At 43.3% G+C, this 16,245-nt stretch overlaps 1 protein-coding gene across 1 annotated transcript in view; it reads left to right on the forward strand.

Annotated features, from left to right (window-relative positions):
* Positions 1-16,245, forward strand: part of MSRB3 (methionine sulfoxide reductase B3) — a 54,743-nt gene that overhangs the window by 12,405 nt on the left and 26,093 nt on the right. The window contains exon 4 of the mRNA XM_015820733.1: positions 1,487-1,515. Coding sequence (XP_015676219.1) covers positions 1,487-1,515 — 29 coding nt within the window. The remainder of the gene's footprint in view (positions 1-1,486; positions 1,516-16,245) is intronic.

The following is a 16,245-nucleotide window of genomic DNA, read 5'->3' on the forward strand; positions in this document are numbered from 1 at the left end:
ATTCCCTCCTACATGGTTACCTTCCTGCCGTGCGTTCCCCCCATTCTCGATCTCCGTATCGCCTTTCCACGATCTTTCCCATTCCCTCCTCTCCTCTCCCTTTCTGGCCTCAGCTCTCCGGTTAGATCTTTCCTCCATGCACGTATGGGTGTCGGTTTCCTCCTCTCCCTCTTTCCTCTGGTGGGGGGCCATTGGGGGTACGAAGGTATTCTCTCCCTCACAGCTCCCTGGTCCTGCCCTCCTCTCCTTGCCCTTTCTAACCTCCGTTCCCCCGTTCGATCTTTCCTCCGTGTGCACGTGAGTGCTGGTCTCTTCCTCCCCACCCTTTCTCAGGCGCGAGAGAGTGCTGGTCTCTTCCTCCCCACTCTTTCTCAGGCGCGAGGCTGTTGGGGGTTTGGGGATGTTCCCTCCTGCGCGGCAGGGGCTGGTTCCTCGCTGTTTCTAGACGGCCTTGTAGAGCTAAGACTGAATGCGTTTCAGCATAGATGGCCACCACAAAATTGTACATTGGCTCCCAGCCGGCCTGGGCCAGGGCCAAGGCAGCGGGGGCTGTCCCTCATTGTTTCCAGGATGGCTTCGCGGGCCACATGAAATCACTTCGCAGGCCGAATCCGGCCCCCGGGCCTTGTGTTTGACATGTCTGCTCTAACTATAAAATAATAATTTTTTTCTTCTCTTCCATCCCATATACAGACATATCCCAATGGTTTTTAATTTGTGATATAAATCTGGCCGAGCATGAGATTTGAGAATTAGATCTAGACATTGCTTCTTACAGCTTGTTCAGATAGGCCTTGTCACTGGGTTAGTTCTGCTTCACAGCACTTCAGGAGCATCTTGAAAGTAATTACCCAACTTACATTTTCCCATAGCTGATCTGACAGCTTCAAAGGTATTTGAATATAGGACAGTTATTCATCTATATCTGAAACATGATATTCTCAGAAAGGCTAGTTTTCTTTCTTTTTCCCTCTTCCTCACTATTAAGTATAGAGCTTTTCGGTAATAAGTGTAATGCTTAAAATACTGTATGAGACAACATGTAACAGAAAGTTTATTTTTATTTTTCAGTAAAAAAAAAAAATCACAAGTAGGCTGATATCCAACTATCTGATAGGAAATAAAACTTTTTTTCAGAATGGGTTATATTAAAGAAACCAAATAAAATAATTATCCAGTGGTATTCTTAGGGGAATCCTTATCAAAGTATAATAGTACAGTTTTAAAACAGAAATATTTAAAATGTGCTGTTTGTAATTCTGACATTGGATTTTTCACTTGGGTGTTTCTTGTTGCTTTTATCAATCTTGTAAATGAAAATATTTGTCAATAATATTTCTAAAATGAAACTAAGGATACATTTGCGTCAAGTATATTAACAAAGATTCCATGGCTGTTGCTTGAGATTTATTATGAGGGATTTTTTTGAGGTAAAAAGCTTTTTATAGTTACATGTATGTCATGTCTTCATTTTGTTTTGTTTTAGATCTGAAAAAAAGTTTGACTCCAATTCAGGTATGTTCAAAATGTTATGTAAAACATACTGTTTTCACTTTTCAAAAGATGAATTTATCAGTTAAAGTTTAGTTTTAACTTTAGATCTGGAGTACACAATTTTAAAGTAATCTCAAGTTTCAGGATGCTACAATGGATTTAATGTGAGTGGATTTTTTTTGTTAGTTCCATAACCAAATCATTATTTAATTTTATTCTTTTATATTATATGACTGCGGAAACCGTGTCAGTTCTGTATCAGCTTTTCAGTGATATGAGGCTGAGCTAAGTGAACACACTAATAAAAAATATATACAGTAGGTTTCAGGTTATAGCAATTAGGACAGGGATTACCATTGGTAAGTGATGTGGTTGTAAAGTACAGTGTCACATGACTGTATCTCTTAGCAATAGCAATGCAGGCAGTTCTGGTTGCTGTTGTAATCCCAAGGTGTGCATGCTATTTATTTATTTATTAGATTTTTATCCCACCTTTATTACTTAACTATTCTTCAGTTACTAAACTGAAGATCATAACATTTTTATTTAGAAAACTGACTTGTGGCCCCTCATTAGTCGCAAAAGCATTCTTAAAAAATAATTTAATAAATAGAAGTAGGTGGTTGCAAACCCTGCTTATGGGTGAAAAAATTTACCTATTTTTGTTAATCATAAATTAGAGTCTTATAAGTGGCCATACCGTGTTTTCCCAAAAATAATACCTGGTCTTATATATTTTTTTACCTCCAAAAGAGGCAGTAGGTCTTATTTTCAGGGGATGTCTTATTTTTTTTCCTGATACCGGCCTTGCCTTGTGGCGGCGGCACTAATTGCCCTGTCAGGGCAGGAGCCCGTATGGCCGCCGGTCCACTTCTGCAGCCATTTGCAGCCACTCATAGATAGATAGATAACCTTTATTGTCATTTTTTACTGTAGGCACAATGGCACACATTAAAAATGAAATTTAGTTGCTTGCTCTCAAAGTGTACACATACGTAACACACATTTAAACATACTATATACAACATATGTATAGACCTAAACTTTTACATATAAGTAACATATAAATATTAATCACTGTCCATCTTGAATACATAACGGAAGGAGGAAGCTTTAGAGTTCACAAGTTTAATACTGTATGGAACAAAACTGACTAAATCTGGATGTTCTGCTTCGGATACCATGAAGCCTCCTCCCAGAAGATAACAAAGAAAACAGGTCATGAAGAGGATGTAATAATAACAATAATAAAGTTGGAAGGGATCTTGGAGGTCATCTAGTCCAACCCCCTGCTCAGGCAGGAAACCCTATACCATTTCAGCCAAGTCGTTGTCCAGTATCTTCTTAAAAACTTCCATGTTGGAATGTTGGAGCATTCACAGCTTTTGGAGGCAGGTTGTTCCACAGATTAATTGTTCTAACTGTCAGGAAATTTCTCCTTAGTTCTAGGTTGCTTCTCTCTTTGGTTAGTTTCCATCTGTTGCTTCTTATCCTGCCTTCAGGTGCTTTGAATAATAGCTTAATTCCTTCTTCTATGTGGCAGCCCCTAAGATATTGGAACACTGCTATCATGTCAGTCCTCATCCTTCTCTTCATTAAACTAGACATACCCAATTCCAGCAACTGTTCTTTATATGTAAAGTCCCAGACAATCTTGCAGACCCTGCTCAAGCAACTGCTTATATGCTATGTCCTGGATGGAAGGGAGGGAACTGCCAATAATCTTTTCAGCCATCTTCAAGAAAATGGTGTTAGAAATATTTGTTCCAACTTGCACATACTGGGGCCTGTTAGTAAGAAAATCAAAAATCCAGTTGCACAAAGGAGTGTTTAAGCCTAAAGGGCCCAGTTTGTCTACTAGATGCTGGGGAATGATTGTGTTAAATGCTGAACTGAAGTCAACAAACAACAAACGCACCTGAGTATTTCTCTCCTCTAAGTGCTCCAAGGTCAGATGGAGAACAGAAGGAGGAGGCTGCGTGGCCCGCTGCGTCGTACCACCGCCACAAGGCGAGGCAGGTGTTGAGGGGGTGGAGCTGCCCCAAGTGCCCCATAGACGCCCAAACACTTTTCGCCAGAGGGAGACTGGAAGCTTTGTCTGCTTGCAAATGGGGCACTTGGAAACTGAGCGGTTGACTCCATTTCCAAGCACCCCAGTTGCAAGTAGATGAAGCTTCCAGTCTCTGTCATTTCTCTGTTTTGCTTTCTGCATTGCAGCCCCCTCACAGCTGACAGCAGGAGGGCTGGGCTGAGCTGGGTAGGTCAGCGGAGCAGCGAGAGGTGCGGAAATGCTCTGGGGAGGGGATCTTCTAAGGTGGTGGTGTCTTTTTTTGGCGTGATGGGAGTGGACGTGAGGATGAAATGAGATGGTTTCCCTCCCTGTCCTCCAAGATGTGTTGGGGACCGAGAGGCACCCCTGCCCTATCAGGTGTGGCCGCTGCATCTTAAACTGTTTTCCTGACCGGGCTGCCGACAGGGAAGACGGGCAAGAAAGCATCGCCAGTGCAGACATTCAGGCATCAAGCCCTGTTATTTCTTGGCCAGGTAAAAGAGGCGAAGTGAATCTTTTATGTACAAGCCCTTCCCTGTGCAGTCTATATGGAAGGGGTCAAGGTCCCTCTTTAAATGTTTCTGGAGTTTTCTTGCTACTTCGGCTTGGACAGACTGGGGGAACTCCAGGGCCGGCTTTGGAGGTGTTCTGTCCCCCATCCGACCCACACCCCCCAACCAGTCAGCCGAGGCCTGACAAACTACTCGGCACCGACGAAGGCAACGGAATGTCTTGGCAGCCACTTCGTAGCTGCCTGCCAAGTCTTTAATGATAAACCACAGCAAACAAAGATAAGCCCCGAGAACTTGCCAGAATGCTTGCCACCGAGTGTTCATCAAACTTTGTCCGTCACGAAAATTCACATGCCACACCCCTTGCTTATATAGCCAGTGGGGTGTGGCCCAGTGACTCAGCGGAATTGTCTGGCCCGACGTGTCTGCTGCTGCGCACGCCTATCTCTTCGACGCTGGCGTGGATCCAGCCAAAACTTATCCTCTTCTGAATCTGATACTTCTGGCTCCNGGCCAAGTCCAGAAACACCGGGCTCCTGGCCAATCCCAGAAACACCGGGCTCCTGGCCAAACTCCTCGCTGTCGGAAGGCACCGAAGGCTGCACCAGAGGGGAAGGGCCGGGAGAGGGAGACCTAGCCATCTCCTCTCCGTCATGTTCAGAGCCTTCCTCCTCTGATGAGAGGGACCCACTGGACGGAGCCACAACAGGAGGTTGGCTGTGCTGGCACATTAGATGGGGAGTCACCACAGAAGACAAACACATAAAACCCTGCTTTTCTTACTCACTCTCTTCCTGCCTCTAGCACTCAAATCCGACGGGCGAGGGCCTTTGGATTCGCCTGTGCGTGGATTGTTTTCTAAAGGGCCGGAGCTGCTGGTTGGGGTTTCCAAGAACCCCATAGGCATCCAAACATTTTTCACCCAGAGGGACACTGGAAGCTTCGTCTGCTTGCAAATGGGACACTTGGAAACAGAGCGATTTGCTTCGCTTCCAAGTGTCCCATTTGCAAGCAGACACAGCTTCTAGCCTCCATCATTTCTCTGTCCGGGTGAAAAGTGTTTGGGGTGCCTATGGGGTGCTTGGAAACCAAGCAAATCCCTCAGTTTCCAAGTGCCCCATAGGCATCCAAACACTTTTTGCCCAGAGGGAGACTGGAAGCTTCCTCTGCTTGCAAATGGAGTGCTTGGAAACTGAGCGATTCGCTCCATTTCCAAGCTCCTATTTGCAAGTTGACGAAGCTTCCAATCTCCCTCTGGGCGAAAAAGTGCATGGTGCATCCGGATCAACTGCCTCCCCACTGGACATTGCCAGCCCCCACGTGCTCGCTGCTGCTTGTGCTGGCCACACCAAGCCCCCCGGGCTTATTTTTGGGATAGGGCTTATATTAGGCCCACCCCCAAAAAATCAGGCTAGGGCTTATTTTCTGGGTGGGTCTTATTTTCGGGGAAACACGGTACCTATCAAGGCATACCAAAATGTGCCCATTACTGTTTGCATAGTGAAAAAAATCTATGATATCCACATGAGACCAACCAGTGCTATTGGTCTTCTGAGTTTCTGTGAGAGCTGATAATGATGGAGAGAAGAGCTGTAGAATGGATTTCTTCCATTTGGCCCATTTGCTATGGGCTGCAAGATGGACAGTATATTATGAGTTCTTACAAAGCATGGAGTCAAGCTTCATCATATATTCTCCAAAAGCATTTAAGGTGAGAATGGCATCAGAACTCTTGAATTTTATATGAATTATGGTTGTTCTATTTTTATGGTATAATATTAGAGTTCACATGCTAGTCCACAACAGTGATTGTCTTTTCCCCTTAACTAATCCTTTGTAGAAAGGAAATCTCAGAGCTAATTATTATTATTTAGCACATGATGAGAAAATGACAGAAGAGAAGTAAACATATATACACAGTTCACATAATTATATATAAAACTTATATGTGGTATGGCCTCATAACCGGATTGTCAAGATCCCAAAACCTCTGTGTTTTCCCTTGCATATATATTCTACTTTTGGGGTCTGCCATTCTGCTGGGGGGAGGGGGAGCTTGGGATAACTTTCGCTTTCTATTTTCCCTCTCCTGCCTCTATCCTTGAGAAAGGAATGCATCTCCCTCATCAGGGAGACAGTTACAGAGAAACGAAAGCTGGAGAAGACCTTGAGATGCGCACCAACTGTGCCAGTTACCCGCACATATCCCACCTGTGGATTGGCTGAATTTCTAATGGATATTATGATTTTGGTAGGAGGAAGAATATTGCTTGCTTAACTATACCGTTTGTGTGGGATTTTCCCCAGATCTCGCCTTGACTTCCCTACTGTCACTGATCCCTAATAAAAGTATCCTTTTGAGACAATACCTGTTTCAAGAGTTCTGCTTTCTTGGGTGGTTAGTTGAAGTGGGTCCTTACATGGATTGTCAACTCTACAGTGAACCTGGCTGCAGCCATTTTGGTCGTTCTAGGTTGCCACATGAAAGGATGAGGGGACGGAGTATCTCTTAGTCTAAACAATATTGTGTCCCATGGGAACCAGGGTCATTCTCTCACTTGGAAGAGGGTTGGGCGTTTTGTTAGAAAGCCCGCCAAACTGCTCTATTGGGTAGCGTAGTTTATTGCATAGCACAGGGGTGGGAAATTTTACTTTGTATTAGTGTAATTCCTTGAAGGGAATTTCAGATTTGGTTTCACTTTTGATTGTGCTGATATTTTGTATCCAATAAACATGTTATTTGAGGAAGTTTCAAGCCTCGGATTTATTTTGTTCTATTGGAATCATGACATGGATGTCTAATTCAGCTATCCAGATGATTGCCTCAGGTGTTGCTTCATGCAGTTGTTCTAGGGCAAGGGTCCCCATCCCAGTTTGTGGACCGGTACTGGGCTGCAGCATGCCAGCAACCAGTCCGCACAAACAAGCAAAACCTCATCCATGGGATGCAGGCAGCTCATAAAACCATGGACCCTCTGGTCCGCGGAAAAACCTCTCCCCACAGAACCAGAGAATGCATGTTATGGGCAATCTTGCACAATATGTTTGTCAATCTTGCATATCAGGGCCACAATCACAACAAGGGGAATCTTTTCACCCCACTAATACAGGGCAGAAGCACTTCTTCCAGTATCACACCCAAGTCTGTTCAATTTTGATCAGACAGAGCGAGGCAGGTCAAAACCAGGTGGCTTGGTGGAGGGATCTCTAGTGATCAGGCCACAAGAAGGTACCTTGGACCATTCCTCTCTCCAGGCATTCTCAGGGTTAAATGGGTAGATGTTAATTGAATAGCTGTTTTCCAAGCTGGCCTGTGGGATTTCAGTCTTGTGATGGGCTATGCATTGTCATGGGGAATAGGGAGGGCCTTGTTCAGCATCCTTGACCATAGCTGAATGAGAGCTTGTTGCCTTCTAATGTGAGGTGGTATGACATTATTATGTATTGATAATCTGTAAACTTCTGAAAAAAGCCATCTTTGTCGTTCTAAGTTGCCATATAAGTTGGGGGGAAGGGGGAAAGAAAATGAAAGTATGCTAGACTAAACACAGAGGTCCCGCGGGGATCAAGGTCATTCCCACAGGTGCTGGAAGGAGGAGCAAAGATGAGTTGCAGAGCCTGCCAATTACTTTTATTGGGTAGCATGATTTATAGCAAATAGAGGGGAGGGGAATGTTACATTTAGTTACATTGAATTTCTAGGGAAAAATTTAGAGTTGGTTTCACTTTTGACTGTGCCAATATTATGTATCCAATAAACATGTACTTTGAGGAAACCTCAAACCTCAAAGTTCTGCTTTATTTGGTTTCATTAGTCAGAACCCTGACATTAAATCAACTCTCAAAAACTTTTTTACTGCTCTAAAATAGAGGGCTATCAAGGAGCGATCCTAGAGGTCTTGAGCCCCGACCACCTACCCGATTCCTTTGGGAGGATGGTAAAGATTCCAGGATAGAGAAAAAGGGAAAGCAACTGCTAATCCCGGCGCAGCCCCTGCAGATGGAACACAGATGACTGCCCAGGTTGGGGATGGAGCTCCACTGACCAGGGCACGATCAAAAGTCCATGCAGACACATCTGACAGGCCAGCAATGTGGGAGGAAGCTCTAGCTGTCAGGGACCTTTACTATACAGAGGAAGATTTCTGCCACAAAAGCACCCCCAAGGCTGCTGAGGCTTAGTTCCCCTTGATCTCTACCACTCATGCCTAAGTGCAGGGTGAAGAGGGTGGCCAGTTGGGATGAGTTGGGGGAATGGAAGTACCTAACAGCAATGCATGGCCACTCGGTTGAGAAGCTGAAGGAGAAATTTGACTGGTTGGAAATCAGGGACCTGACCACGATCGCACAATATGAAATCTCAGCCAGAGCGGATGCCAGGGCAACCCCCCAAGCCAACAGCGAGCTGCAAATCCATCAGGGCAATCAAGAATGTTCCAGAGGTGGGCTCAACCTCAGCTTCAGTACCAGAGGCTTGGCTGGCACACTGGGCACCTCCACCTCCTGTGGACCCACCCTCAATCAGAGTCATATTTGATAGGGACCCAGATAGGCTGATGTTCTTTATGAACCAGGTGTAGGCCTACCTACCGAATCGCTGTGCTCCTGCCTACCCTAGTGAGAGAGTGATGGTGAATGCAATGGCAGCAAATCTAGAGGGAGATCCTGCAAAGTGGGTGATCTGTCTTCACAATGAGGATGCACCGGAACATGGAAACATAGACCTTTTCCTAGCTGAGAGCTAGGTTTGAGGATGAATCCCAAGCCCTGCAATCTGAAGTGGAAATATGCGCCCTAAAGCAAAAGGCCGACTGGCTAATGAATTTGTACGAGAGTTCCAAAAAGTTGTAGGCAGAATAAGGCAGTGGCCAGAGCGATTACTCATCCCATGCTTTAAAGAGGGCTTGGACTGTGACCTATATCAGGCCTGCACCTACTGAGGAATTCTTGAGCAAATCTATGAGTGGTACCGGATGGCAGTGACCTTAGACATCGAGCTTAAGTGCTACAAGAAGCCCAGCAGCCTAGTCAAAGCCAGGAGAGACGCCAGTTCTGATGACGCCCAGCAGCAGTGACCAGTGCTCCCAAAGCTCCTACTGGCTCCCTTATCAAGTGCTTCAGGTGCAGCCAGCAAGGACATCGGCCGGTTGAATGCCTAGTGCTGGCTCCCCAGAGAAAGAGCACCCCAGCCACCACATCAAAAACCGAAAAAGCCGTAATGGAGAGGCCAAGAGAAATCAAGCTGGGCACATCAAAGCCAACCCATTGAGGTCTCTTCCCCCCCCCCAGAGGTGAGAAAGAGAACTCCGGTTGAATGCTAACCACTGCCAGCCCCATATGACAGTGACGATGAAGGTGAGAGTGATCTGATGGTAAATCGAGCCATCCCTCCTTTCGCTATCTCTGCTAAACTTATAGTTCCTAAAACGGGCCCAAACACAATTAGAAGTCCTAGTAGACTCAAGCTACACCCAACGCCTGATCAACTTCCAAACTGTGCTTAAGTTAGGAATCTGAGCTAAGCGACTGTCCTTAGCCAGGAAGTTTGAGCAGGTTGACAGGTCATTAATTGGAGGGTCACCTGGAACACACCTAACTGAACCAGTATGGCTGGAGATTGGGCAGCATTGGGAAATTATCCAGTTTGTGGTGATCCCCCAAACGACTGAGACTGTAATCCTAGAGTTGGGTTTGCTTGATAAATGGCAACCTACCATATGGTGGGAAAACGGGGTGAGAACCATGAGATTAGGAACAGGGCCCCTTCCTCCAACTCATGACGGCAAAGATAAGGGAAGCCACCCCCACTGAAGCCGGACATGAACCGACTGAAACTTTGAAAATTGCAGCTGAGTGGTTGCCCAGGGTCCAACTTATTCCTAAAGAATACCAGGATCTGGCCGATGTGTTCAGTGAGAAGGAATGTGCTGTGCTCCCCCCCTCACTGAGCTACTGACTATACAATAAAGATCCTTCAAGGAGTTAAATTCCCCAAGCCAAAAATGTACTCCATGACCCCCAGAGAGAATACATTGACAAAAACCTGGCCAGGGGTTTCATCCAGCCATCAAAATCAAGCATAGTTGCATGGATTTCAAAGGCTTAAATGCTGTTAGCATGGAGAACATATACCCCCTTCCCTTGGTGAAGGACATGTTAGCTCATCTAGCTAAGGGGAAGATCTTCACTAAACTAGATCTGCGGGAAGCTTGCTACCAAGTAAGAATTAAGGGGGATGAATGGAAAACCGCCTTTAATTGCCCACTGGGAAGTTTCACTTCAAGGTGATGCCCTTTGGTCTCCAGGGGACTCACTTTATAGCCTGCCCTGGTCTTCCCTCTGCTTAAAGACTAGCAAAGCTGTTTTTAAAACATCTACTGGCTCCATGGAGCGCCAAAAGAATTATATCGGATCGAGGGGTCCAGTTCACTGCCAAATTTTGGAGGGAGTTCGTGAAGCTGATCCAATCCACCCAGGGGCTCAGCTCAGCTTTTCATCCAAGTAGGAATGGAGCTGCTGAATGAGCTAACGCAGTGGTGGAGCAATACTTAAGATGCTATGTTAACTATCAGCAAACTAACTGGGCTGATCTCATGCCTTTTGGTGAAGTGGCATACAACAATACTGTGCACAGCAGTGCTGGACTTACTCCTTTTAAAGTACCTACAGGTAGGGGGTTTATACCTACGCCTGAATACCTTCAAGAAGCCCCCTCCTCACAAATGCTAACTGAGTGAGTAAAGACGCTGCAGAGCGCTTGGGCATACATCAGACATGCCTTAACGAAAGCCACAAAGATTCAAAAGGAGCAAGCAGATAAGAGACGATCCCCCCATAAACCATTTCATATAGGAGAGAGAATCTATGTCTCAATCAAATACTTAAGATTAAAACTGCCTTGTAAAAAGCTGGGGTCTAAATTTATTGGTCTTTTCCCCATTGTAAAGATTATTAACTCTGTCACGGTTGAGCTAAAGCTCCCACAACTATTGGGAAAAGTACATCCAGTTTTTCATTGCAGTTTGTTGAAACCAGTTATGGAATCGACAATGAGACCAATACCTCAAACTGCCCGAGGTCCCATTATAGTTTTATTTTATTATTATGAAATAAAATGAATTCTTGACTCCAGACTTTATAAAGGGAAATGACAGTATCTAGTTCAATGGAAGGGTTACCCTTTGTCAGAAGCTACATAGGTGAAGAGTAGAGATATAAAGGCAGTGAGGTTAATACAAAAGTTTCATGACAAACATCCCCCAAAGCCTAGGGAACCATCAGGAAATAGAGGATTAGCAGAACATGTGTATCTATACTTGTTATCTTTCAGGAACTACTTTCTTTTTAGGGGAGTCTGACTGTCAACTTTTGAAACAAGCCTGGCTAAAGCCATCTTTGTCATTCTAAGTTGCCACATAGGTTGGGGGGGGAAGGGGGGGAAAAACAAAAGTATGCTAGACTAAACGTGGAGCGGTCCCATGGAAACCAAGGTCATTCCCACAAGTGCTCGAAGCAAGAGCAAAGACAAGTTGCAGAGCCTGCCAATTAGGTAGCATGATTTATAACAAATAGAGGGGAGGGGAATGTTACATTTAGTTACATTGAATCTCTAGGGAAAAATTTAGAGTTGGTTTCACTTTTGACCATGCCAATATTATGTATCCAATAAACATGTACTTTGTGGACTTCCTATTCCTATGGGTTGGAGAATTTTGGCTGTCATTTCTGATACCCTTTTTGTGTATGGTCGGGTTAGTTTTTGCATGGTATTTAGCTGTGTGGTATGTTGTCATTTGGGTACTATGTGTCGGAATACTAAGTTTTGGTGATAGCCATTACAGAGACAGATGTCAAGCAGTCTTTTCTCTACTGCTTTTCTTAGTGTGTCCTGGCCCTTCCAAAGAGGGTCTGGACACAGTTTCTTTTGTGTGTGGTGGGATGGTTGCTTCCTAAGCTGAGGATCTGATCCATTTGCGTGGGTGTGCAGTAGACACAGATTTCCAGTTCTCCATAGTCTAGTCTCCTTATGTCAACGTCAAGGAATGGGAGTCTGTTTCCTCTTTGTCCCAGGGAATATGTTATTGAGTAGGTGGTGTGTGTCTTCAATTTGGGTGCGTTTGATGATGATGAAGGTGTTATCGACATAGCGTTCCCAGAATTTTGGTTGGACGGTGGTAGAGCTATGGATTTGAGTCGTTGTATTACTGTTTCTGATATTAGGCCTGATATGGGTGAACCTGTTGGGGTACATTGTACTTGTTTGTAGATTTTCCCATTGAACTTGAAGTATTTGTTGAGGCATAGATCTAGAAGTTTCATGATGGTTTCTGTGGACATGGAGTGTTCTGTAGTAGCATCACCTTTGTGGGTATGGTGTTTAGTGAGTAGGTGGTGTATTGTTTGTTTAGCCAGGTCAATGTCAATCGAGGTGAAGAGAGTGGTGACATCAAAGGAGACCATAATTTCTTCCTTGTTGATCTTGGTGTGTTTGATGCATTGGAGAAATTGTTCTGTGGAGTTTATTGAGTGGGTTGAATCGTTGACCAGGTGTTTTGAGTTTCCTCTGCAGGAAGTTTTTTGCTAGTTTGTACATCAGTGTTCCAGGTAGAAACACTATTTGGTGTAAGGGGATCCCGTTCTTGTGTATTTTGGAGAGTCAATAGAATCTGGGTGTGGAGGAGTCTTATAGTTAAATGTGATTTCTCTCTAGTAGAATTAGCTGTCTCCCCCATTTTTCTTAGGTTGTCTTTTATTTTGTTCTCTAGCTGTTTGGTTGGATCATTGTGGATTATTTGGTAGGTGTTGGTGTCATTGGGATGGTTTTCAGTTTTCAGTAGTCAGTTTTGTCCATTACTACCGTCAGTCTGCCTTTGTCTGCTGGTAGGATGACGATGCTTTCATCTTATTTCAATGTCTTTAGTGCTCTATTCTTCTTTTGGCTGAGTGTTTCATTTTTTCTGTTGCATTGCATGTTGGAGATGATTCTTTGACTGATGTCTTCTTGTGTTTCTTGGTCCAGGTGGTGCATTTTTAGAATGGATTCGAGATTGGCAAGGAATTCAGTGGGGTCAGCATCTTTGTGGTTGAAGTGAGGCCGTGTGTGAGGATGTCTTTTCATTGTCAGATACAGAGGTCTGCTGGATAGATTTCTGATCCATAGTTCTGAGTTATTGTCTTGTGGTTTTGGGATGATGGTATTGAGTTTCTCTTGTAGTGAGTTGCATTTTTGGGTTTATATTACATTGTAAAATACATTTCAGGAACTTCACTGAAGGCCGGTAATTTGCATACATTGCTGAGTGGAATGTGGCTTCTTCTGTTTTTGTTAGACTTGGTTGGAGGCACCATTTTTTGAAGTAGTCATCCAGCTTTTGGAAATCTTGAGAAAGGATGTTCTCTGCATCATCTCAGTGCTGTTTTGTGAACATAATATGGACAATAACAACAACACTGGTTTATTTTCTTATAATTAAAGCATAATCTACCATGATTACTTACGAAGACTTCAGTTTATTAATTTTAACCTTGAACCCTGGAAACATAGTACTGAAATACTGAGGAAAATACAGTCTACTCACTGAATTGAACCTGAAAATCTGACTTTGAAGTGAAAACAATCATCAATAGTTATCATGCAAATAGATATAACAAATTGCTGGTGATGATATTTACTTTTGTATCAGAGACATCTTTTGCTGAAAGAAATTGCATATTGATATTTTGTGTAGAAAAAATATTTTGTGTTTTTAAACTTTTAAATATTTATGTAGTAAATGTGCTATTTTAATAACATGAATGGCATGGTAAAAAGTTGTATTAATGGATGTTCCATGAAGATCTGACACAGGGAAAAGACATATTTCTGTGGAAGTCCAGTGCCTTCAGGGGAAAAAAAATTGAATTATTATAAGTATACAATGAATCATTGATGCTGGCTAGCAGGAATTGTACTAATGAAATCTTATTTAGAATAGAGTGTTCCACACATCTTTCACTTGTTATTTTACTTTGATTTTATTACTTATTGTATCCTCTTAAGTGTAATTAAACCTAACTTAGTATGAAATATTTATAGTGTTGTAAGTAGGTAACATGAGTAGATTTATGTTTATTTCTCTCTAGATAGTGAAAGCAGTTGGTATCCTTAGACATTTGTCTTAGCGAAAATAAGCAAAAATTTATGGATATGTACTTTTAAAATAAAGGGGGCATTTCTATATTCATATGTGCCAATTTTTCTATTATTTTAAAATCATTAGGGAAGGAGGATTAGCATTGTACAAAATGGAGCACATTTTGCCCTAAAGATTTCATTGAAGAAATAAGCTACATACTTTTTACACCATAATTATATATGTGGGCCATATCCGGAGGATATGAGCTTGGGCCATATCCGGAGGATCTAGTCCACGACTCGGCTGAAGATCTGGCGGCGGCCTGGGATGTGGCCGCAGCCGCAGCACTGGACCGAGTCGTGCCGTTGCAGCCTCTGACCCGACGCAGATCTCAACTAGCTCCCTGGTTCACCGAGGAGCTGAGAGAGATGAAGCGCCGGAAAAGACGCCTAGAGAGCAGTTGGAGGGCTACCCGAACCGAATCCGACCGAGCACAGGCAAGGATGCATGTTAGATCCTACCTTGTGGCAATGAGGGTGGCGAGGTCTAATTACTACTCCACCCTCATTNCTACATTTCAGTATTAAATTCTAAATCATTTCATAATAGCCTCCCTTTTAACAAAATCCAAATCCAAAACAATCCGAGTCGCTATAAAACCTTTACCATCCATAATTATCATCTCAAATTTAATATTTATATCTTATTCTGGGTTTCTTCCTATTCCAAATAGGTTTCCATAGTCGAGTCTCTAGTTCCGCAGATAGCTGTCCCATTATTTCCTGCCACACTGTACACAGCAACAAGAGGTCTCCCATTGTCCATTTTATTGGGCTGATATAAGAGTTAAGCTATTCTGAATAACTCATGTCAGAACATCATTTCCCATCTTTTTTAAAGTTGTATAAACTTTAGTTGAAATCATTTTTTAAATATAGTCCTCTTTAATCAAATTTTGCTCTTCTTCCAATAGATTTTCCTCTACCGGAAAGTCAAATGGTGTCTGCAAATCAGTTTGTCCTTCTGAAGTAAGCTCCTCCATTTCCTTATTATAGGTCATTTGTCCATTAATAGCAAAACTTTTTTCCAATATCAATTGGTAATCCAACTGTACATTTGCTTCTTCCATCTCAGTGGACTGAGAACAAGTCTCTTGAATATGAACTGCTGTTTCACTTAAACTTTGTGCTTTGCTTTGTCGGTGCAGAGAGATCTCCTTACTGCAGGCAATTATCATCTCCGTGTTTTCCAAAATTTTGTCCAAAATATACTTATAAATAGAATCTGAACAAGTTTCCTCCATTTTTACCATATTTGAAAACATTATCTTTTTTGGGGAGACTATATTTACCAGTAATCAATCAATATCCATCTCCTCCCAAGTTCCTTAGTCTCTTTCCTTTGTACAAATTCCAAGAGAAGAAAATAGCAAAAGCAATACATAGTTTCAGCAGAAAATGTCCCCCAAAGAGTCATCAAAGTTAATTAAATATTCAGTCTTTTCGGACACCATAAAAAATAAAAACAAACAATATTCTCCAAATACATAGTGTGTTAAGTCTCAATAAGAAATTTCCTTGGGGCTCCCAAATAGCCAAAAATAAAATCAGCCATTAAAACAAAAATAGATTTAGTCTTTTTCTTAGGCTTTTCTTCCCCCATTTAAAACGCCGCTTCAACAAAAAGGGAAATGAGTCCAAAAAAAAGCTTTTCACAGGAAAAAAAAGGAAATAGAGGCTATTATATGGGAGGAGACTATTATATGGGAGGAGTTTGACTCTGTGGCTCCCGAGGACGTGGACAGGATCCTGGGGAGGCTGAATGCAACCACATGTTTACTGGATCCGTGCCCCTCCTGGCTGGTACTGGCGGCCTGGGAGGGTACACGAGCCTGGCTCCAGGGAATTATAAACGCTTCTTTACGGGAGGGTGCCTTCCCCGTAGCCTTAAAGGAGGCGGTGGTGAGGCCCCTCCTTAAGAAGCCTTCCCTGGACCCAGATGTATTGGCTAACTATCGCCCGGTCTCCAACCTTCGCTTTGTGGCGAAGGTTGTTGAGAGTGTGGTTGCGCAGCA

The sequence above is a fragment of the Protobothrops mucrosquamatus genome, unplaced genomic scaffold (genome assembly GCF_001527695.2).
Source record: "Protobothrops mucrosquamatus isolate PMUCROS unplaced genomic scaffold, P.Mucros_1.0 scaffold_156, whole genome shotgun sequence".
Taxonomy (NCBI): domain Eukaryota; kingdom Metazoa; phylum Chordata; class Lepidosauria; order Squamata; family Viperidae; genus Protobothrops; species Protobothrops mucrosquamatus.